The sequence below is a fragment of the Canis lupus genome, chromosome 19 (genome assembly GCF_003254725.2).
Source record: "Canis lupus dingo isolate Sandy chromosome 19, ASM325472v2, whole genome shotgun sequence".
In the NCBI taxonomy this organism is placed as follows: domain Eukaryota; kingdom Metazoa; phylum Chordata; class Mammalia; order Carnivora; family Canidae; genus Canis; species Canis lupus.
In genome coordinates this window covers 32,810,682-32,835,441 of record NC_064261.1, presented here as the reverse complement: position 1 = coordinate 32,835,441, position 24,760 = coordinate 32,810,682, and the positions used below count along the sequence as shown (strand labels likewise).

The window sequence follows — 24,760 nt, the reverse complement described above, 5'->3', positions numbered from 1 at the left end:
TAAGTGTCTGCCTTCAGTTCAGGTCATGATCCCGGGATCCTGGGATGGAGCCCCACATGGGGCTCCCTGCTCAGTGGGAGTCTGGTTCTCCCTCCCCCCTTGCCCCTCCTCCCTTCTCATGCCATCTCTCTCAGATAAATATAACCTTAAAAAAATGTACACAGGAATAAAATTATTGGTATGAAGAGATCCTGTTTTATTCTGTAGATCAAACACCAGGATACAACCTACATCTCTAGCTCCTCTATGCTCAGCAATCTCTACACTCACTGAGACCACATGGATTTGGCCTGGAAACGGGGAAGGAATTCCTGAAAATGAAGTTGCCAATATCCTAGTAAATGACAAAATGAAGTCTTCCTTCTAGAAAATCTCAAGAAGAGAGCACTTTTCTTTCCTGACCCATACAGAGTAACTTTGCCCAAATGCAGAAAAGGCCAGGACAAACACAATTCAGTGAGTGTAGGGTGTCAGAGGAGTGAGATGCAGTGCTAGATGCTCTCATCCCTCACTGGCCCAGCAGATCTCAACAACAAGGAAACAGGTTTGGGGGGTTTTGTTACTGCCCAAGTGCACAGCTGGTAAGTGGTAAAGGCAGGGTTCAGACCCAGCTCCTCATGCTCAGAGTTCATTCCTCCCACCGGCTTCTCAAGGCCCACCCCCCACCTCAGATGGAGGGAGGGAGAATTTCAGATCTGAATATGTAACGAATGTTATTTCCAGGTGGCCTTTGATGCTATTTTATTTGTGAGTTTACTAATGCTTACTAAATGTCAGGTGAATGAAAATAAAGACGTGATGTCTCTTAGAACCCTCAATTCGGGACTTGAGATGGGTCACTGAACCACGCAGTCCTGAACTACTGACATGCCACACTTTACTGTCAGATCACACTGCCAACCTGCTGTTTCCCCACCTACAGACCAGTGGAAAACCAGGGAATCACTCTGGTTTTGAAAGGCTCATCTTGGATGAACACTAATCCCCCCATAGCCTTATATGCCCAGCCCCATCTTCCTCTTTACCTCCTTGAACTCCTTCACAGTCTTAAAGTACAGCCTCTGTTTTTCTAACAGTTCCAAGTACTGGTCGTTCAACTGATCTCTTCTCATTTTGTTCTCTTGCTTCTTCTTTTCCATCTGTTGAAACATTTTAGGAAATGATGAGGAAAGGGGCATGTTGTGATCAAGGACTGCTGGCAACACCCAAAAGGCGACTATTACCAATATAATCATGGACTTCCTTCCAGTATTTCTCTTCTGTACATCATTTCTGAGACTGGCCTATTTATTTGCATGATATTACATAGAGGCTTCTCTAATTTACTCAGGAATTCTGCATTGCACACTAACTGTCCCACTTTTGTGTGTGTGTGTTTACCATTTCACAATCAACAGGCTGGTGGTTCTCAACCAGGGGCTATTTTGCCCCCAAAGGGCATGAGGCAATGTCTGGGGATGGATTAGATGGCCACCACTGTGAGGAGAGGGTGCTACAGGTACCTTCTAATAAGGGCCAGGGATGCTGCTAAACATTCTACAACATAGAGGACAGATCCCACATGATAAGGGGTCATCTGGTCCAAAAATGTTAATTGTGTTGAGAGTAGAAAACTCTTATGTAAATAACTGAGTTCTCTTTCACTTAACAAGTATTTCTATGCTATTGTATACTTTCTACAATCAAAACTTAAAAAAACTATACAATATTCCCAATCATACTCCTTACCCATCTTTCTAATGGTGGACAATTTAGGTTGTTTCCAGGATGGTGACCTCATAAATAAAGGTTGATTTGGGTTAAAGAGATTTTCCTGAGGTACCTAACAGCTTAGTCTTTCAACAAATATTGTGTGGACACCCTGAGGACTAAATGTGATGGTGATGAGGCAATGTTACTGCTCCCATGGAGGGAGCATGCCAGAGGGGCTGATGCTAACCAAGCACTTCACACAACGAGCTCTGTGTGCAAACTTCTACTGGTGATTGCTTCTGTGAAGAGAATGACAGGGTTTGGTGATAGAGAGGAGGGTTGGATGCATGACCTCTTCAGACCAGATGGTCAGGGAGGGGTCTCTGAGGAGGTGACATTCAGGCAGTGGTTTGTGCACTATCTCCAGAAGCACATGAAAGCATCACCCAGATGGTGAGGGCAGAAAGCTGTGGTGGCCAGCAGGTGCCTGGCTTGCAGCACGTGCTCAAGAGCTGGATGAAATCGCTGGTCTTCTGATGCTTGCGCGGTGCTTCCAAGTTACATCGTGGAAGGGATTGCCCAGTAAATACAGGTTAAAGTTCAACTGGCTGCACTGTATTCCAGTTGTCCCCCTCTCCAGGCCATGGGTTGATCACCTGGTGAACTGCAACCCGGTGCCCCCACTCCCTATCCCAGCCTGGCTGAGGGGAAAGCCCACCCCATATGGACATTTGTCTGCCTGGTCTACTCCTGACTGTGCATCTAGCTCCTAAGTCACCTGGTGACCTAATCCTGAGACCCTCTGGCTCTCTTCTTTCCACAGGTCTGAACATGGACACCTGTCACATGTCTGTGCCCATGTCTGGAGTCTGATAACCTGCCTGCCTCTCTGGGGACTCTGGCTAGGCCCATCCTACACTCAGCCCTGGCTCAGTGGTCTGCACTGCTCCTGTCTGGCAGGCTTCCTGATACTGTCCACATGACTAAGGTTCCTGCCACAATGCCCACTGCTGTTACTTCCTGTACACCACTTCCCACAGCTGCTAGGAATATTTTGTGCTGCACTGGATGGGATCTCACTGCTGAGTCCGTACCTCTTAAGTAGCAGAGCCTGGCTGATGGATCTCAGACCTTTCCTTCCTGCTCTGTCCTCCAGCAGAAAATCTGGCCATGACTGACTATGTCTTAGTGATACAAACAAGGTACTTCAATAAATTTAATTTGAACATCTCCAGGACCCACCATGGAAGGTGGCAGAGCAACCCTGCAAAGAACTGAGCTTGAAGCCAGAAAGGCCTGGGTTCAAATCCTACTTCAATCACTCACTGTGTATCCCTGGAAAGACTTTTAAAATCTTTCTGAATGACCAGTCGCCTATTTGCAAAATAAGGATAATATCACCTAGATTACAGGTTACAAGGTATATATGATATTAAATGTTAAGTGAATGACACATCACTTGGTTTATGGTAGCTACTCAATAAAGACTGTTTTATCTTCACACTGGACACCCTACAATGTACCTGGTAAAAAGTACTAAGAGTCCTCTTCACTCTCAGAATCAGGAGCTGATTCTTAGGTCTGAGTTTTATTTTCACACTATTCTAGCAACCCCCTATACAGGCCCACCATTTCCACTCCTTGTTTAATCCACTTCACACTCTAGGTCAGGAACCCCAGATTCTTTTGCTGAGCACTCGCCCTTAGTATTCCAGAGCTCCAGAGACTTCATGTCTTCAGGATGAGGTCAAAATGCCTTCCAGTATGTGAGTCTCTTCACTCAGAAACCCTTCTATGCACCATAACACCTTTTCTATTGCTTGTACACACTGTCAGTCTATGATCTACTCTATGTACACCTTGCCACCGTCAGTTCTGGAGATGTGTGTGCTCTTTGAGGACACAGGCTCCCGTGCCACATATACTCTGAGCAGGAACCATTGTGGCATCCATGTAGGGAAGGCTGTGGTTTTTTAAAGATAGCAAAAGACATGCATTCAAATGAATGTTGTTCTGCAAAGACAGACTTCTTACATTTGAAGTGCCAGCCAATATTCAAACCTGACCAGGACCCCTCTTTGAGAACTATCTTTGCAGTCAACTGAATGGATATATTCACTCAGCAAATAGTTCTTGGAAGCCCACCATGAGTCAGGTGCCAGGTTCGCCCTGGCCATGCACACATGAATGAAGAGATTACGTCCACTTCCTTCCCTAGGAATGTATCTCCTCGTAACAGGAAGGGAAAGCCAAAGGAAAAAAAAACCCTCAATAAATTCCTAGTGTTCTTTAGTATGGACAAGAGCAGTTCTATGGGGTGTTTGTGTGGCTCAGTCAGTTAAGCCACTGTCTCTTGATTTTGGCTCAGGTCATGATCTTGGGGTTGTGAGGTTGAGCCCCGCACTGGGGTCCGTGCTGGGGCCTGGAGCCTGCGCGCCTCCCCTAGGAGGAACATAATGGCAGGATGGCAAGGTAGAAAGGTCCATCACACTGAGATCGGGGCTGTAAAAGCCTGCAGACTAGGTTCTCTGTTGTCGTCCTCCTTCACTATACCCTTACCTGCCTTGGGCAGATGCACATGTGCAAGTAGGTCAGGTGCTGCCTTAGGACTGCTTTCATTTTGGGGGCTGAATAGTCTTGTCACTGGTAATTTTTTTTTGCCCCACTGACATCATTTTATTGAAGTCATTAATGGAGAGATTAATATTTTCTACAAGGGAAGGGACAGAAACAGCTTTTGCCCTTAGTTCATCTCCTGTGAGATGAGATTATAGGCAGCTTGAATGTTTGCCTCTTGTGAGTGGGTTTTTATGATGACAAATCCTTCGTGTGTTTACACTCTGGTGTCACTCACTGTACCACTCTGCTCCAGCTCCTGAGAGAAGCTGCCCTGAGTCCCCAGAAGGTTTTACTGCCAGGCCTGAGGACCACTCTGGTGTGATCCATTTTTTAAAGGGATCAAACGTAAGAGATTTGGAAATATTAGTGAGGACTCATCTGATTATAACAGTAGAAAACCATGGCTACGTCTGGTTTCTAGAGTCTGAATCTTCTTTGCTACTGTGAAGATGGCCCAAGTGCAGAGTCACAAAGTGATGAAAACTCCATGCTGAATGATTCTCTGTAAAGCTATCTCTGGAACTCCCACAATGCTTATCGATTCTTCTTTTCTCTTTTGACTTCTGAGGCATAATATCCTCTTACTTTGGAATTCACTTCGACAATTATTTGCACTTTTTATAGAGGATTCCTGAAAACTAAAATGTTCTCAAGATCCTAAGGAATGAATGGTAGAATTTCAGGAACCAAAGATCCAGTGAAGAATAGATTGTGGGCAAGAGGGAAAGCCTGCTGGTGAAAGCTGGCTTCCTCATCTATATAACAGGGATAAACTACTCACTTAGAAAAGCTTCTAGGAGGACCAGCACCATGCTTGGCCCACAGCAGGTGTTCAATCCATGGGACTACTGTTAAAAGCTGCCTTTAAACCACCAGGCTGTGGATCTGGTGCTGGCCATTGCAGGGTCAGAGGTATGCTGGGAACCCACACTATAGACACTGAAGATGTGTCTTCTGAACTGGGAACACATTACTAAGACAAGCAGAAGAAGCCTATCCTTCTCAAGGTCTTCTCCAAAACCAGTATGAGGTCCTGGTTGCACTATAGAAAACAAGCCCTCTCACCTTCATTCTGCTCTGCTTAATTCCTTCTACAATCTGTTCCATCTGACGTAAAAACTGGTCCCGGGCAGTAGGGGAGGCCATGGCTCTGAAAGGAAAAATCGGCAGAGTGAAAACCAGCATGGAGGACGCTGAGGAAGGGGGAGGCATCAAGGAGTCTGCCCCGTGCCCAGATGATGCTCTTTTGAGACATGGTGGGCCCTTGGGCCCCAGGCAGTTAGAGATTCTAAATCCATGGGACACACGACAATTAGCTTCATTTCATAACTGAATACTAATCTTTTCTCCGATTTTCTCTGCAATTTGCTTAAGTAATACGTATTTTCTTAAAGCAAAATAAAATGTTATTAAAATCAACAAAAACACTTCTTGCTTTGATGATGACATGAACTGCCTAAGAAATGAATCCCATTTAGTTTTCAGAAACGTGAGGATTTGGAGACACTGCTCAAGACTGGTAGAAATATTCTCTGAGCTTTTCCTAAAACCAGGGTCAGGAAACCTGGTCCTGTTCCTAAAAGCAGCAGTTAAATGAGTGGATTTCCTGGTGTCTGAAAATTGTTCCTTTCACTTCCTGTTGTGCACTGGGAATCGCACCAGAAGGATCAAAGCACTCAGATACAGGGATTGAGAATTATTCCAGAGGCTGATAGAGAGAAGAACTCATCACAAAACCACTCAAACACTGCAGCCTTTCTCAATTATCAGGAATGATGATGAAGGTACCATTTAGAGAAATGTCACAGGGTTATAAGTCACTAATTGAATCTGATTCTTATCAGGGAGTTATGGCTTTTTTGGTCTGTTTTGAGTTAGAAACAAAGCCTAACATTTAGAGTTTGTAATCCATTCAGATCTTAGTCACTGATCACTTGCCAGGGGATCAGAAAGGTTTGTACAGACAGCAAGCCTTGGGGCTCCTGGAAGGTGAGTAGGCCACTGAGCATGCTTGAGGGCTGGTATGACCTGGGTACAACAGGGCCCTGCCATACAATTTTTGGAGAAAATGAATTCTTATATGAATAAAGTAAAAGATGCACATTGACTTAAACACAAAATCTATCATTAGATTTAAAAAATCTTTTTGAAAATTAGATTATTTCATTATCTAAATCATAAAGCATCTCTATGTGCTTAAGAACTAATGGTAGTAATCTAATCCTAACAAGACAGAAGTAATATACAAAGAGTTTATAGTAGTGAGGCACAGTCAAATTACTTCAAAGTTAACTTTTTTACCCCAGATATTCCTTGGTGTTTCTCAAACTCAAACACCACCATTATTTTTGCAAGAACGCAGAGACCATGTAAACCAAGACACATGTGTACTTGGCAGTAAGAGTGAGAGTGTAAAGACCACATATCTAGCACCGTCTCACTCCTTGTACTTCCCTAACATGAAGGTGAGCCAAAAGCACAGTGCAGGGTACACCAAGGTACTGACGGGAAGGAGGACTGCTAGTACTTACTGTGAGAAGTTCTCATGAATTGAGTTCAGCAAGCTAATCTGAAGAAGAAAGGGGAAAAAAAGGAAAAACTGTAAGCAAAAGGATGAAAGATCTCTGTGTGGCTCCAAACACTGCTAAGCTGTCTTGTCTCTGGACACTGCTTCTGAAAGCAGCACACCTTGTTTACAGATGAAAGAACGTGAGAAAAAGAGCAGCATGGTCTTAGCCCCATGGTTTTTCCCAGAGCATCGACCTTCTGACAACCCATGACCCCAGGAATGTAGGAAGAGGGCCCCTAGAAGGGCCAAAATTCCATATGAGAAGACACTCAGCTAACATTAGGGTCCTTTGGGCAGCTGCCACCAGTTCTTGTTTCCTCACCAAAAGTGTACTTTGTTTTCAGGGCTATCAGATTAGTGGAGGGCCAGTTGTGGGGGAGAGCGAGGACACCATGCCCATCCTGTTACTTCCTAATGTGGCCAGCCGTGGGGCGGCTCTGAGGACCTGCATGGGAATGCATCATTCAAGGCCCCATGGGGAGAACTCTCCCATGGAGAATGCCTTAGCCTGCACAGGCGGACCCTTCTCTGCCCCAGTGATATAGTTCAGGGAAGGGCTCTGAGTTCGGACTCTAAAAACCCAGATCTTCTTTCTGGCTGTGTCACTAACTCAGCTTGTCATTTACCCTACTTGGACCTCAGTCTGTAACATGGAAATGATATTCTTGTCCTTAGGACACCTCAGGGATGCTTGAAAGCTAAAATAGCACTGGTGTAAATGCATTTGGAATAAAAGGCATAATTTATCCAAATGCAAAGTTCTATGTTAATATGGCTTGTAATCAAAAGCTCCTACCTTCCCCTGCATACTCCTAGTTTTTAAAAGAATGCGAGAACTTTAAACACTACTGATGAAGGCAGGTGATGGGCTTTCTTGGAAGGGGCTGGCCTGTCCCTAAGTGAGGGTTGGCTGGCTTCCTCTCACTAGGTAGAAAGCCCCCACAGCCATGGTGTTTGGCAGAGCTATGCCCCCGGGGTCTGATGTAAATCCTACCAAATGCGCTCAACTCATATATTCAAATATTTACCAAATGCTTGTCATGTGCCCATCACTGTGTAAGACCTCAGGCATAGAGAAAAACAGAAGTCAATGCCCTCCTCAAGAAGTGTCCTCTAGGAAGATACAGATTGATCTGGTTTGATGGACAATAGCCAATAACGGTGATGCTAATTACACATGCCTCTATTTGGGGGCGGGGGGAGGGCAGGTAAAAGACACACCTGCGGTACTGTTCTCATTAAGAGGGTGATCAGTGCAGGCTGCAAGGTGATGATGAAATGGAAACAAATTCTGTTGACCTTGACGTGGGGGGGTAGGCAGGAACTAATATGTGCAGGGAGCAACCAGACACAATGACCTTCACCGTCATTTACCATTCTGTCTCCATCATATCATACAGAGTGAGTGTGATGCCCTCTTTACAGGTACAGAAAATATGGCCAGAATAAAACCCAAATCTGTCTGACTCGAAAGCACATGCTCTCTCTGTTCCAGTGTGCTGCTACTGTAAAGACCACATCGTTCCTTTTTTTTTCTTTTTTTTCTCCTTAAAACATAGTTGCACACCCTGCTCCAATCATTTGTCATCGAAGTGAGGGAGTCCTGAATCATGAGTGTATGTAACCTGAGTGTCAGAGTAATGCGGAGAGGGTGTGAGTACCCAGGGCAACCCCTTTCACTCCTGTTGGCTGAGGCTGATTAAATAGCTAGTTTCTCCATGTCAACTAGAATAAGCCTACCACCTCTATTTTACTTAGCTGGTTCTTTCCTTCCTTTAAAACTCAAACTAGGGGCACCTGGGTGGCTCAGTTGGTTAAATGTCTGCCTTCCACTCAGGTCATAATCCCGGGGTCCTGGGATCAAACCCCACATTATGCCCCTCTCCCTGTTCATGCTCTCTCTGTCAAAAAAATAATTTATCCAAATGTGAAAAATAATGCACTATTATTAAAAAAAAACAACAAACTCAAACTAAAATTTCACCACCCACGTCCTCTCTATGTGCACCTGTGTTGCTTTCTAGACGTCCTTCCTCACAGGCACCATGGAACAGCTGTCCATTATTAGTCCCATGTCAGCCCATGCAACTGTGCTACAGCAGCCCTGAGGTGTCTCTTACTCTAACTTTGTGACCCAGCACTGGGCACACAGCAGGCACTTCTTGCACTTACACCTGATTACATCCTAGACACTGTTTCTCTGAACTTCCTGGGATCAGTGGCCCTGGTATCTGCTCATCTGATTATTTTCTTCTTATACAGGTTCTTACCTCTTTTTCCAAATAAACCTTTTTATCATCCAGAGTATTATATAAAGTGAAGAACTGCTTGGTTTCTTTGTGCACTGCTGAAACTGTAAATGCAAAGACATCAACACATGAGTAAGAAAATGGATCAGAACAATCTTAAGCTTCCACTGCCCCAGGAGGCCCACCCACAGGACTGGCCCCACTGACTGGCCCAGCCGGGATGAGAGACTAAAGGAATTTGTCAGCATGTGGGACAGGTGGGTTTCTCAGGTGAGACATCCTGGGGGTTGGGGGTGGGGAGGAGGTGGCAAGGATGAGGAAGCCACCATGTCACTTCTTCCTGCTTGTCTTCCTTCCTCCTCACTCCCCTCATGAACAGGAGCCACAGCCTATTCCCTTTTGTAATCCCTATGCTTTGCACATGCCTAGACAGCAGGCCCTCCAAAATATCTACTGGATGAATAACGTGCCCAACCTAGGGCAGAATATGTGCCTAATAAGTGTGAATTTTCTCCCCATTTCTGTGCATATGACTAAGGGAGAACGTCTTATTTACCAGGCACCCAACATCCTTTCCTATAAAATTCTTCTATAAAATTATTCTCCATCCACCTCTTTTTCTTCACTTTTCCTTATAGAATGACTTAGGGGGAAAGCACCCCATTCACAGACTGGGACTGGGCCATATTTACCAGAGGACATTGTCAATGGGGGGCAGCCAGCTTGTCTTTCTGCTATGTGGCTGGGTGCCTGAGTGGCCCCCACTTGGTTCTGAGCCTATATGTCTCCCTCATGGCTCTGAATTCTCTTAACATATGGAGGCAGGTAAAAATCCCAAGACCTGGATTCACAATCAGGCTTTGGGCCTACACTGAGCCCTCCATTTTAGTTGTAGCCAAAGATCCTGATGTCTAATGGTCAAAAGGCACTGTCCAGACAACAGGGGGATCTGCTTTCCCAGTGGCTCTTGCTCCCTCAACACAGGTTCCCTCTGGAGCAGCAGGAGTTGGGGAGGAGAGAAGCAGAACAGGCTGTGGGCATTGTAGTTTCCTTGGGCAACTGCCACTAACATTTAAACCTGACTCTTTAAGCTAATCAGCCAACTTTTAATTCTACTACCTAGTGATACTGTGTCTCCCCCTAGCAGTGCAGCTCAAAGACGGGTGGGGGCTGACAGTACTGCTGTACACATCTGGTAACAGAAATTAATAACCTGATTCAGGTATTTTGAGACAATAGTTTAAAATGTTTCCCATATCAAAATGTCTGATTTGTATAAAAATCACTACATGAACTACTCAATATAAAATATTAGCTTTAGAACAGTGGATTTCAAGCCTGGCTGAAACACAGAATAGCCTGGGAGTTTTTAAAATCTCACGACCAATTAAATGAGATTTTTTTCTGGAGGTGGGGTCGGGTGATTACAATATATAGCCAAGGTTGAAAATCACTGTCATCAATCAATCTTTAGTTTTGCTACTCAGGAATGTGCCTGTCACCCTTCCTCTATCCAGATCAAGGACTGGGTGGGGGCTGAAAATATTTGCCAACAATAATAATGAAAATGATATAGATATTTTGGTGTAACTTAAGATTTCTTTGGTGTAAAAATGTCCTGTCAAAAGGACTTAAACATGTGTCAAATTTACTGTGAAATATACAGATGCAAAACATCATTATTGTTAAAAGCTGGAAAGTAGCAGGAATACAGAATTAAGGGGGAAAATTTAAGTAAAGGCAGAAATTATTTTCTTATGGGAAGCTGCCACAGTTGATACCTGCCTCTCACCATCTGAGTCAAGCTCCAGGGCTGTATAAAACATCAGGATGGGAGTAGGTGTGAAAGGAAGCATGACTCCAACCAGAGTAAGGATACTGCTCTGGCTTGAGCCAGGAAGGATGTAGGAGAGGCCAAGAGCCCAAGGCAAAATCTAAGGGGGATTTTGGAAGAATTGATGGAGTCTGACACGTGGAATTGTAGGACAGTGGCATTCTGGACCTGGGGACCAGCTCATAGGCCAAAATGCAGACGTCATCACGAGAGGGGTGAGGCGCTGAGGAAGTGCCAGGGAAGCTGGCCTGCCTGATGAAAGACTCTGATCAGTGTCATTAGAATTCTGAAGATCATCCAACAAGTTATGGAGAGCTACCAAACATTAAAGCTTTTAAAGCAAGAGTGTAAAATGATCAAACTTCTGTTTGAAAAAGACCTCTCAGATAAGAGTGCAGACTCTGGGCCATGATGAGAAGGTGGCTATAGCCGTAGTCCAGAAGAAACGGACCTGACCATTACTTACAAAAAGAACCAGAAGAGCAGCTAGACAGTGATCCCCGTGACCAAGAGGATAAATGGGGTAGGGAGGCTGAATTTAGTTTTGTATCTGTTGAGTTGGAGGTACCCAGGGCATATGCACGAGTCGGAACCTAGAAGAAGGGGTGGTAGTCTAGGACCTGTTTACAGACTAGATCTGAGTTGGGTCTGACAGAGTTGAGAAGGGGTCCCAAGCACAGGTAACGAGAGGTGTCAAGGCCTAAGATGTATGTCAAAGTACATGGTGTGACGAGGGCTAGTATGTGGACTGGGGAAGCTGAAATGTGGGCTCAGAGAAGGAAAGGGTGCCTCCAGGCAGGCCACTTAGATTGGGGAGGTTCTGGAGCTAATAAGGAGATATTTTCTTTGGTAGGCCTGGGGAGCTCCTGAAGACTGGTCAGCAGAGAGAGAGAACATGACAGGCTGGTGGGTGAGGGACTCAGACAAGGCTATACAGACCAGCTAATGGTCAGTCAGCTGAGCTATGACACAAGTAAGCACAGCTATCACAACAGCAGTGGGAACAGAGAAGCAATGACAACTTTGAGAGCCACGGTGAATCCGACAAGACGAGCTCACTGATTTAGGCTGAGGGAGGCCTGGTCCTGGATTACAGTGCTGTCAAAGTCCAGGACCACATGGGCAAGAAAGTTCATACAGAAGAACAATGAATGAGGATTGATCCAGAGATGCTACAATATGGAGTGCTCATGCTCAGTCCTGTGTAAGGGTGGAAAGTGGATGGGGAGCTCAGTGAGCCAAACGGTTGCCCAGGAAGAGGGCGGGTTTGAAACATTATGCTAAGAGCTCACTTAGCACAGTATGTCTACAGGGAGGGCAGCAGGGCACCCCCAGTGCTGCTCCTGGGGTAAAGGATCACTTAGCAGCGCGCTGTGTGGAATGAGCACCTAGTGTGCCTGATGATGACAGGAAGCCCCTTCTGGTGGTGGCTTTCAGCAACTGTGCTACGATGCACAATCCACCACGCTCACGCGGGAAGAACCCTCGCCTCCTGTGCCTCCCAGGACCAGTCTCAAGAGTGTTTGTGGCTGATGCACCTACTCTGGCGGTAGAGTTCAATAAATCTCTTCTGATACTGTATTAGCTCAGCTCGGCTGGGTACTTCATCAATCTTTCGATGCAAAATTGCTATTTCTCGATTTCTTCGAGCCTAAATGCAAAAGAAAGGGGGAGACAATAGTATTTGGTAAAATGTCTCACATGTTCTCAGGGGGGCCAAAATACTGCTCCCCACTTCCTTCTGAGCACAACCACATACCCCAAAAATCTGCTGTTGGCTTGAGGTCCCCATCTCAGATTCTGAAGCACTCTCCTCCCACTTTGAAACACAGGGAGGAGGTATGTGTGGCTATGAAGCAGAACCAGAGAGGGCGGCAAATGAACAGCCAGGGAAGGATGACTCTAAGCGGGAAGGGCTTCTAGGACAGCCTTCAACTCCAAAGGACTCTAGAGTAGCTGATTCTGCCGTTACCAGGTGGGGATGGGAATGAAAAAGAAGGCCTCCCAGGTGACTAGGAACTGATGCCATCCTGCTGCCTCCATAGAAATTCCAAATTTCTTCACCTATTGAAAAACTCCTACAATTTACTCCTATAGCACCTTTCTAGCACTTTTGCCCTACCATGGACCAGGGGTACAGCAACCGAACTGGCCACTGATGGCACCTGTGGTGGCAGAGCAGTATGGTGTGGCTGAGCTCCAACACCACTTGCTGCTGACATTCATGGGCCAGGACTAGTGGGCTCTCTGCACTGCCTTCCTTCTGTGCCATCCCATCTCACTCTCCGGCCTGCCCTGCTCACAACAGCATGTGTGGGTCTCTAAGTACTGGGAAAGTACGAGCCTCCTGGTGAGAAACCCACCATCGGCTCTGGCCACCAATCCCAAAGTAGAGTCTCTGTGGCTCTGGTCAGAGGGAAAAATGTTCTCCTTTTGGCCAAGGCTACACCCCCTGGGTACTCAGGCTCTGACTCCTGTGTTTGTTTGTTTTTCCAGGAATCTTAAGATACAATTATTCAGTGTTTTCACTGCATCTTTCACCTTTCCCTTTCTACTGGCCCCTTCTCACCAGCATTTAGATAGGCCAAAGTCCCTCACCCCTCAAAAGCCCTTTCCTAAGCCCTGATTGCCTTCCAGCTAGCAGCCTCTTTCTTCAGCAACAATAGCCCACCTTCCTGAGAGCCATGACCCCCAGGTCCTGGAGCTGCCCCCACACCCTGCAGTCATCCTTCTCTCCACTGGCAACTGGCTTCTCCCAACACCTACCACACAGCTCTCATGAAGGTCACTGCAGACCTTCTCTGGGATACAGTTCCTGGATAACTGTCAGCTTCTAGCTTTCTTGATTTCTAGCAAAAGTTACCATTCTCTCTGCTGGGCCCTCTGCTCAGCTTCCATAAGACCCTGGCTTCCCCATGCCTCCAAATACTGCACTGGAGGGTTCCTCCTTTTCCTCTGCCTGTCCTCACACAGATTTCACCCCATGGTTACCACTTACATAGTGCTGATACCCAAATCTCCAGCCCAGGCTATTCTGAGCATCAGGCCTGACACCCAATCACTTCTTGGGCATCGCTACTTGGTGAAGTGCCCCAACTTTTAAGAGTCCCAAACAGATCTCAATAATATTCCTATTCACACACACATACATTCTTAAACTCTATTCTTTTTTTAATGCTTTTTCCTCAATGAATAATATAAGTATTTCCACCTGAGTCAGAGACTCAAGCACCATCCTTGACTCCTCTGTTTCTCTGACCCAACTGATGCTAAGTCTCATCAGATACAGTTTCTCAATCTCTTGTGTGCCAGGTGGTTTCCACCCATCCCCATGGCCCCCGCTCTGGCTCACGGCCTCAGCAGGCTTATGGTTTTACTGGACATTCCCTCTGGCGAGTCTGAGGCTGCCCACAACCACAACAGGCATTGCATAATATTGACTCCCTCATACTTTGATGTATATAGACATATCCTGGTTCTCAAATAGCTGGCCAGCTCCCAGAAGGTGGGCCATCCCATTTACTACTCCTGATACCTACCTAATGCAACAGTGAATATACATATAGGAAGCACACAGCCACAAAGTTTCCAAGTATACAGCTGCATTTTCCTGATTTTATTTAATTCAGTTTCTTTAAACAGTAACAGTGTCCCTGTTTTAAGAGCAAATTTGATGTACCTTAATTTAACCAAACAGCTCAGCAGAGTAAGCAAGAGCCAGAGATAGGAGAAACAGAGGCTCACTGGCCTCTGCAGCCCTGGGAAAGCCTGGCTTTCTCTTCCCAGAGAACAGGAAGAAGGCACAAACTAAAGAACACATGAGTTAACCCTGGGCTTCTGAGCTTCCCTGAGCAAGATCCTGGCAATGCAAGGGATTTTACGAAGTAATTTTGACTCTATATGACTTTAGTTTTGGAACCAACTTTAAAACCTACTTCCTCCATATCTGATGGCTTTCTTATAAATCTCCAAGGTTATCAAATAAGACAGCTAAAATGGGCACGTAATTCTAGAGGAACAGTACTAGACAAGAGCATTGGAATTTGAATGCTGGCTCTGCCACTTACCAGCTGCTTAACTTTGGACAAGTACGTAACTGATATGAATCAATTTCTTCATCTAGTAAATGAAGCTAATACCTACTGTCCACCCAGGGTGGGGATCAAATCTATTGAGATGACCATGAAAATAAGATACCGATGTCAGATGTTATTGTCAACATCTTAAATCACATAGTTACGCTCCAGACAGAAGGCTGACAAATAGCAGCCTCCGTGTCAGTCATTCTTAGATACCAAGACTTCTAGCTCTTTACAGATACCCATGTAGCTGTATTTATGTGTTTTTTTTGTTCTTGCTTTCACTTACCTGTAGTAAACGGATCTTGTAAAGTTTTTCTTTCTCCATGGTATACCGTCTGTCTAGGTCTTCCTAAAAATTGGAAAAGGATACAATTATCTAAGAGCAGGAAACTTTGATTCCTCGATGAAGTGTTTTGAAACTAAATAATTTTATCATACCTCTCCGTTCTGAGGCCCCAAATTTCTTTTCTCAAATGGCCAAGTTTAGGGTCTGTGTCCTGTGAGACCCTTGAGACTCTTTCACCTCACTTTAAACAATTCTTCCTTCTTCTGGGGTCTAGGCAGAATCTGGTGTTCTTAAGTACCGCCCGAATTTATGTACCCCCCAAAAAAAACTATGATGATAAGGAGATAATTACTACTTTAAGAATCTGTTGGGGGATCCCTGGGTGGCGCAGCGGTTTAGCGCCTGCCTTTGGCCCAAGGCGCGATCCTCGAGACCGGGGATCGAATCCCACGTCGGGCTCCCGGTGCATGGAGCCTGCTTCTCCCTCTGCCTGTGCCTCTGCCTCTCTCTCTCTCTGTGTGACTATCATAAATAAATACAAAAAAAATTAAAAAAAAAAAGAATCTGTTGTTCTTTGTCCCCACATTTACAGTGATGCTGGTTTGCTTTCTTGTTTCTACTTAGAGATACTCTCTCCAACATGATAACCACTAGCTATGTGTGGTTATTTATTAAATTTACATTAACTGAAATTTTTAAATATTCAGTTTCTTGATCGCAATAGCCACACTTCAAGTGCTCAGCAGGCACAAGGAGCTAGTGGCTATCGCACTGAAGAGTGTAGATCTAGAACACTGCCATCACTGCAGAAAGTTCTTTTGGACAGCACTGAATTATGAGGAAGAAACTAGCTCTCACTGAACTCATAGAGATAAGAGACATGGCTAGATGGTTTGCTGCCATCAAAGAAAGCTACAAAAGGGGTCAGAGGTGTCTTCACCCCAAGCACGTGTGTGTACACGTACACACACACACACACAGACACATGCACAGTCAGCCTCCTCCACAGGGCTCGGCTGCACACCAACCCAACGACTGTACTACAGGAGTCCTGAAGCTCATTCTCTAGTGGAGTCTGAGGGGACAAAGGGAAGAGGCAAACATTAAAAGAGGCAAATGTTTACAGGCTGTCCTGCTTTGCTCTTCCTCCTTTTGCTTTTTTTTCTTTCTCCTGGATGTTTGTTGGAGTTCTGGGAGCACTGGTTTAACTCACAACAGGGGTCAGCAAACTACTGTCCGTGAGCTAAACCATACAACTCTTGGGCCAAAATGACCTCACTGCCTATTTTTGTAAATAAAGTTTTATAGCCATGTTCTTTCATTTACATACTGAGCATGGGTGCTATAGTGGGGTTGGCATACAAGGCTGAAAATAATTCCTATTTGGCCCTTTACAGTTTGTGGACCTTGGAACAAAGTACAAAAGAGAGTTTTCCCCCCTGCCCCACCCCCACCCCTCACAACAGCCTATGTGTTGTGACCAGCATGTGTGGCCAATGCAGGCTTCTCCTCTCCTCAGCTGAGATGCCAGAGCAGACAGAGAATGCTCACACAAAGTGCTGGGAGAAAACCCACCAGAATGGTGGCCTTCAGGGCCATCCCTGGGGAGAACCTGCTTCCATCTGAGGGGCTCTGTGAGGACAATGAGACAGTGCCCCTGAAAGTCTGCACACGAAGTGGTGGTCACAGAGAAAATTAAAGTAGGCATGAGAAAGTGTCAGGGGAGGGTACAAAGTTGGTTGCCACTCCCACAGAGGACAATGGCAGTCCTGAGAATGGGTTGGTACTTACATTATGAGTCATCACAGGGGTTAGGGTACCATGTGGCTCTCCAGCAGACAGGGTCTGAAATGATGAAAAGTAATGAACACTTGACTGAGTAAGGCAAATGGGACAGAAGCTGTGGTTCTGCATGTAGGAAGGGGTGTGGGTGGAGTGGGAGTTAGTTCACTGACCACCTCTTTGGGCCCCAGATTTTAAATTGTTCTTAAATGTGTGTCACACATGAACAAGCTAAACTGCAACTGTCTTTGGATGTAATAGTCCCTCTAACAAGATGTGATTGCTAAGAAGAGGAATAGGATCTTGAAAGTCTGATTTGTACAAATTCAGAGGCTGACGGGCTGATTTGAGACCCAAAGGCTCGAAGTTTTAGAAACAACCAGAAAGGCTGGCTATGTGTGTGATGATGGTCCCGGGGCACCACTGTCCTGCTCAGCCAGACTCTGCTAAGACTCTGTGCTAGTCCTGTCTTACCACTGCTGAGGCACCTCCAAGACATATGTCCTGCACAGCCAGGGTCAGGGTCCCCGAGCGGAGGGCATGTGGATGGGTGCTGCTTGGTCTGAATCGGTCTTTTCCCCTCCCTGAGCCTTGAGGTGGAGTTCTCAAGGCAGAGGGCTTGGCCAACGCGCCACCCTGAGGCCTCGTCCAGCTCACACAGCTTCTGCACAAGGCTCTCAGGAAATGAGCTTTGAGAAGGGAAAACAAAATGGTAATCCCTACAATCTTATTTGGTGAGAGAAATGCTTTTCTTTCTGGCCTGTGTTTTAACTTAACTTTTAATAGCAATTCACACTAGCTCCTTGGAAGAGCAAATCCTCTGTCCTGTCCTGAGGGCACCTGGTCTGAAGTGTTCAGTTCAGTAATGCTCCGGTGCTGCTGGAGCTCTGACACTAGATCTTATTTCCTGCTTACTGCTTGCTGCCTTTCAGGGGTGGAACATGTCCCTAGGCAGGAGAGGAGGATGAAATGAATTAATTGGTACAACAATTAGAGAACAGGCTGCACAGGAAACTGAGCTCAGAAGGTTCTTAGAAATACTCCTTCCCTAAGTGGTGGGAAAGGTCAGGCTTGGAATTTAGTTATTCCTGTCTGCTGTGCATGCCCCCACTGCTGCCTTTTACCCACCCTTGCAAGAGAAAAGAGAGGGATGGAAACCTAAGAAAATCCTGTGATGGAAACAGTTAAGAAATGTGTGTTCACAGGCCCAGGTTATGGGAAACTAGCCGGTCCTTTTTAGCATCAGTCTCTTTGCTGGGTAGTCCTCCAGAAATCCTTCCACCAATAAGGCACAACAGCACCTAACAGTCTCGAAGACTCCTCTAAGAGCCTGAACTTACCTTTTCATCTCCGCCTGGCACTCTCTCAGCTTTCAGGTTCTCAATTTCCTGTTGCAGCCGTGTCATCTCCTCCTTTAAAAGCAAAATGAACATTTACAAAACTCAGACAAGCTAGTAAATGGACTTGTGCCTGCACCAGCCCTCTGCTGGACCACCAGGAGCAAGGGCTTGTCCCATGTTTACAGGACAGCCCTAGTTCACATGGTGTTATTCTTTCACACTTAATAAGACTTTTAAATATATGTATGTCTATAAATCAGAAAACAGTGTTTGTTAGACTGTGCTCTCAATTTGGAGTCTGGCATGCCCAGTCACTAATCTAACTCACTTCCAGTGCCCTTGGGGGGGCACTTACTATAGCACCCTATTCATCTTAGGCAACTGACAGAGCTGCTCCATGAATCTACTTTTTCGAAGGCACCTGAGTAGGATGCCATGACAGGACAAGTGGAAGTAAGGTAAGAGATTTCACATGAGTCTTGGTTCAAGGTCTGCTGACATCAGGCAACACTTACTCGACAATGTGCTTTAAACTCTTGTTCCTGACTTTTCAGATTTTCATTCATGGCTACGAGTGCTCTCAAGTTCTGCAGGATACTAAAGAGAGAAGACCAAATAATGACATATGGAAAGCCGTTATGATTTTATGAATCACAGCTAAAACCAAGTCCCCAGCTTTTAATTTCCTTTGTCTCTCCCAAGGGTGTCTAATGGGTTCTCCATAAATGATAATGACTACCATTTAACTGACATTATCACTCATTTATATATCCAAGTCCATCAGGCCACATCCAAACAAACAAACATCACAGAATCCAGAATTAAAATGTCAACTGCAGAAACATCAATGAGTTTCAAGAGTCCTGGATCTCCTTGGCATTCATTATTCAACAGTACTCAGAACACAGTATCACAAACCATTTCTAATTTCCATAAAAAGGGAACAAATTGCTCAGGGTCATTAAAAGAATTAACTTGAAAATATAAATGTCAAGTATTTGACAGTACTTTGCTCTCTATCCTGAAAGAAGGGTTTCTAATTATAAAGCCAAGTAATCTGTGGGTATTTCTTTGCTAAAAATGTCCTTCAAATCTAGGACTGCCGAATTTGTGTCTGAAGCTTTTTATGATGTAAAGTATCATTCAAGTGAGTGATACTTAACCACCTAACTGTTTTGGTGGTAAAAAAGGTCAAATGTAAGTGTGTCTTATGTGTAATTTAAGTTGTTAAAGACGATTAATTAAAAAAAAAAAAAGCCCAGCAGCTGTTTCTTGGTTTAAAACAAAACAAAACAAAAACCCCAACAACCCACAAAACTGTACCTTTAATCCAAAGAGGCAGGGCTGAAGTGTTACCAGTAAAAAAGCTGGTAGCAAGGGTTGACTCCAGGGAGGAGACCTGGGTGGCTTGGGTACAGGGCTGACATGCCTTTTGTGAATGTACTATTTGGCTCTTAAAAACAGAAAAATAAAAAAAGCAAAAGCAAAGCTAAAAGTGTGCTGCTTCTGCTCCCAAGGGGAATCAGGAGAAGGAGGTGGCCGGCTCAGTGCAGCCCAACATGTTGGCATGTGCTCAAGCAATGGGGAGTGACCAGGCGTGGCTCAGGCGTGTGAAAGGAAATGACCTGCATGGGGGTGGAAGCAATGATCCTTGGCTCCTTAGTCCTGTGCTCAAACAAAATAAACCACGAGGCACTGACAGAGTTACTTTCTTCAAGGAGAAAATAAACATGCTGAAACCTCTTACCTTGGATCAGCTTTGGATTCTATCTTCTCCAGGGCTGCTTGTTCTTTGTCCAGTTTCTCACTGTAACTCTTCAGCTGAGGGAGAGAAAGGAGGTGCTATTGGTAGGGAGTTGGAGGACAGAAGAGTGAGAACTTCTGTCCTCCCTCCCTCGACTCACATCTGTGCCCCACTTCTGGCAGCTGGCCAAGCTCACCGGACCTGGCTGTACACTGAGTAAATAGGTGGACAAGAGAAATAGGATGGGGGTGGGGAGTACAACATGGTAAGGTCAAAATCAGACCCGTTTAGACACATTCTGTTGGTAAAAGAAACCTAGGCAATAGCTTTAAATCACAACAGCAGATGGGTGGAAAGCCAAAAGTGATGCTGAGAGCAGGTGCTTTCTGGCAGATCTGTAGGCAGGGGGAAATAAAATGAGGCTATGAGAGACAGACCTGGTTGAAATTCCCCAATACCATTGTCATGGCTATTAGCAGGGGCAGGGTTAAATCCATCTTCTTGAATAATTTCACTTTCTTTTTTCTGAGTCAGGGTTTTAAAAAAGAAATTTTAAAGAAATTCAGATTTCCATTTTTAAGGTATACAGTGGTATCACAGAATGTGAAGCTGCTAAAAAAAAAAAAGTAAGAATAGAGCAGTTCTTTTATGATGATCTCTAGTATCTACTGTTAGCTGGAAGAATGTATAAAAAACATCGATTCCATGTTTTTCCAAGGTGTGTAAGGGAATGTGTACACTGAATGTATACATGTATAATGGATATATATGTTACTTGTATCTGCATATAGTATTTCTGAAAAGAATCACAAAAGACTGATTACCCTCTGGAGATGGTAACTATATAGTTGGGTTACAGTGATATAACCTTTGTACTTTTTGAATTCTGAACCCTGTGAATTATGTTACCACTCCAAAAAAAAAAAAAAGTCAAAAAACCTCCAAGGGAACTAGCTGAAAACAGAAGAGCAGAAGGTGCAATCAACCCTTCTTGCCTCAAGGCTTAAAAAAACTCAATTACCCTCAAACACAGAAGCAGGTACCTTAGGGACAAGAAGATGGCCAATAGAGAGGAAGGGCTGAGGAGGCCTGCTGTGTAGGATCAGTAGACACAGAAAGGATGTCTGCAGGGCTGGCATCTCAGTAGGAGAGCCAGCTGAGCTATGCAGTGAAGCCTGGCTCCCTTGACTGAGAGCTGGAGTTCAAACCCCAGAGGCAGGCAGGCTCCCAGAATCAGCAAGATCCAGGAAAAAGGTGGAGTGCCCAGGCCCCAAGTACCACTTACTACTGGCTGATTTCAGCCAACAGTACAACCACCCTTCCAGAATAATCATATGGGGCAGGCTGCATGAAATGGATAGAGAATCCACACAGTTGGTAACAGGAAGTTTCAGAATCAAAGATAAGCATACCACCAAGAATTATCAAACATCTGAAGAAAGATAAAACCACAAATGAGAAAGAAAACTGAACAAATGAATTTTGATCTGAAGAAATGGTTTATAGATCAAGAAAAACTTGAAACACAATTAATTCCCTTAGAGAAATGGGAGAGAATATTGCATATACTACAAAGAATCAACCTCACACATGGGAAATTCAAGTTGTGATTGCTGAAATTGAAAAGTGGACAGGTTAGAACCGGGGAGCCCACCAATATACGGGCACACAGTCTCCTTGCAGGTGTCATGTGCTGTCACCTGTCCTTGGCCTTCCTTGCCTTTACTTTACTCAATGTCTTCTCTATTTTTCAGTGCCACCAGGTTACCCTGGGAGGGCAGGTATCGCTGAGAAGGTGAACCAGGGCACACTGGGGGGAGAGAGGTCAGAGTGCTCGTTTTGCCCAATCCTTGACTTGAACAGGTAAGGAGGCTGAGGCCCAAAGGTGAGGTTCATTACTTATTTGGGGGTCTGGTCTTCAGTGTTCTGACCAGTCAGGCTACTTCAGAAGTTGCTGAACATGAAGTTTGGGACATCTTCCCATTTTCCTAGATGGGACTTAGTATGACTGCCTTACTGGATAGTGAGCTCTTGGAGAGGTCTTCAGGTGCCAGATAGCCAGTGCTGGGATTCTGGCACCCTGTGCATGGCTTTGTGTCCCCATCTGCAGAACAGGGATGCTACCCGCACTGCTAGCATTGTTACGGAAGGTCAGGGGACCATACAAGTGAGGTGCCCAGAGCACACCTGGCACACGTGGCCCAGTAAACTGCTGTTATTTGTTGAGGATAAGACTATCTCCTATTGTCGACTTAAATTACATTCCCTACCTTTCCAGCACATGAAAAGAGCTCAACAAATACCTGATTTAGTGTTTAATACAAAGAAAATTACTTCATAGCCACTTAGGATTTATATCCTAAGGCATGTAGCTGTCTTAGGAAATTGATATCAAGACGTGTTGCTTGTAATCTTTCCCAGATGGTCATACAAAGACTGATCCATGACTTGGCAAACTTCATGCCAGGCACTCTGTGGCATTAACATTTAGACAACAGCAGGGGTTCCACCCCAGGAGTCTGCCATCCAACCCATAGGAATGTAGCCCCCGAACAGTGTAAAAGAAAGCTCCTCTGTCCAAATGCAACACAGACATCTCTGGAAAGAAGGAAAAAAAATTCATTCTGACTCTCATTCTTTTGCCTGCCCTTTTCAAACATTCCGACAAGAACTGAAGTGACTAGCCCAGGTCAGAATTAAAAAGTTTTGTCAGGCTGACAGCAAGGCAGTGAACTGAGTGTTACATACTGCTACAGAAACAAGAATGTGAAATTTAAAGAGAAGAGGGGACTGCCTTAGTTTCAGAGAGGCCTTTGAAGATCAGTCCTGTTTCCATATGGTTCACAAAGTACAAGCCGCCCCCCCCCCCCCCCCCCCGCCCCGGCATGAGGCCCTTGTAGAGGACAGCCAGAGCTCAAGTACCAAAATCACAATGAGGAGAGCTTTCCAGATCCAGATGAGGATAGCTTTCTATGGAAACATGAGACAGAAATATCTCCACTTCCCTCCTGACAGAGCTGGCATCAAAAGCATTTGTTTCCCTGGCCTGGTTGCCTAGGCAGTGAGAAGTGGGAGGTAAACAACACTGTAATGCTGATGGGAGATGGCACACTCGAAATCCAGGTTAGAGAGATCATGTGGTTTGAAATGCACCCATTTCAAACCCTCCTCCTCCTGAGATCCTCCCCATTCTGTGGAGGAGAAAACCAGCAATCCTGAACAACCAGTTACAGCCCTCTATAGTTCTCTTATCTTATAAAAAGAAATCTTCTCATTCTTTAGGACTTCAGTATTTTGAAGATACTCTACAATCTGCTGTTTGTAGGCTGTAGAGGAGCAGGGCCCACTTTCCGTGGGCAGAACTTCAAGCTCTGTGTAGTCCTCGCTCTGCCCATCAGGCTGCCCTCCTTCAGAAAGCCCTTCCTGGGCCTCAGGGCCCATGGCAAGGTCTCCTGCCAAGATCAGAGGCTTTTAAACATGGCAGCATGGATAAACTGCTGGCAGGGGTCGTGGACTACCACCATGTGTTTGTCCTGCATCCCCAGGTGGCCCTGTGTCCTGAGAAGGGGACGGTGACTCCTCCACACAGACTGACGACACAGGGCATTCCATTAGTGGTGCAGGTCAAAAGCGGTTCTGAAAATCTACTCACCTCTGTCAGAGTTTGCTTTGTTTCATCGTATCTGGCTTGTAGGCTGGTATGACTTGCCTGCAGCTGTAAAAGAAAGGGAAAAGATATCTGCTCTCATTCAATCCTCACAACAGCACAGCTGTGGGTGGTGTTCCCATATCACAGATGGGAAAATGTGAATTCAACAGATTTAACTGAGCCAATGGGGGAATTTCAGAACGGCTGCCAATGACAAGTGAAAAAAACTTCATATAATTAGGAGCAACTACATGTTAGGTGACAAACTAGATACTCTGCATAAATCCTATCATTAAATCCTTATATTTGATGGAAGAAGACATTTTTCTTGTTTTACAGATGAGCAAATAAAGACTCAGAGGGGTTAAGTTACTCAAGGGAAGTTTCACAGCTGTTAACTGATAAAGCCAAGATTCGAATCCAGGTCTGACTTTTCTGTACAGCTATAGTCCGTTCACTTAACCAATGTTCCCGTACTCAGAATATAAACTGCATTTCAGCACCCGGGATTCTGGCACAGAATACAACTGGTTGACAACAATCTGAGATTGAAGACAGAATTCAGGACTTCAACACTAAGAGATAGAAAATGACTTACTTTTACTGTTCAAAGTTAAAAAATTGTAAACTGACATCAGGAAAATGTCATTTCTCTTTTCCTCACTAAAAGATATATCCTTGTGCTGTTTGTGAACTTTTAGAAATCTGAAAACTAATCAAAAGCTCAAAGGGTTTGTACATTTCCACTTTTGAAAAGGGGAAGGGGCAGAAAATGACATCAGACTCTGGCTATTACCTGTGTAAAAATTAACAATGAGAAATCTTATCCAGACTCTCAGTGATTGCTTCAAAATACCTTGCCCCATCCCTGAACATGTAAGCAACCCATTAAGAATTATGCCACCTTCAGAAAT

General features: G+C 45.0%; 1 protein-coding gene across 12 annotated transcripts in view; it reads right to left on the bottom strand.

Moving 5' to 3' along the window:
• The window catches only part of CCDC93 (coiled-coil domain containing 93), a 95,430-nt gene that overhangs the window by 9,367 nt on the left and 61,303 nt on the right, over positions 1-24,760 (bottom strand). For all 12 annotated transcript variants that reach the window (XR_007403804.1, XR_007403805.1, XR_007403806.1 and 9 more), the window contains 11 exons: positions 23,850-23,912; positions 20,201-20,274; positions 18,969-19,050; positions 18,454-18,525; positions 17,123-17,176; positions 15,332-15,394; positions 12,506-12,614; positions 9,151-9,233; positions 6,843-6,880; positions 5,377-5,461; positions 1,026-1,139 (listed from right to left, as the gene is read on the bottom strand). Coding sequence is in view for 4 of the 12 variants with exons in the window: in XM_049097155.1 (XP_048953112.1) it covers positions 1,026-1,139; positions 5,377-5,461; positions 6,843-6,880; positions 9,151-9,233; positions 12,506-12,614; positions 15,332-15,394; positions 17,123-17,176; positions 18,454-18,525; positions 18,969-19,050; positions 20,201-20,274; positions 23,850-23,912 (837 nt within the window). In the remaining 8 variants the exon portion in view is untranslated. The remainder of the gene's footprint in view (positions 1-1,025; positions 1,140-5,376; positions 5,462-6,842; positions 6,881-9,150; positions 9,234-12,505; positions 12,615-15,331; positions 15,395-17,122; positions 17,177-18,453; positions 18,526-18,968; positions 19,051-20,200; positions 20,275-23,849; positions 23,913-24,760) is intronic.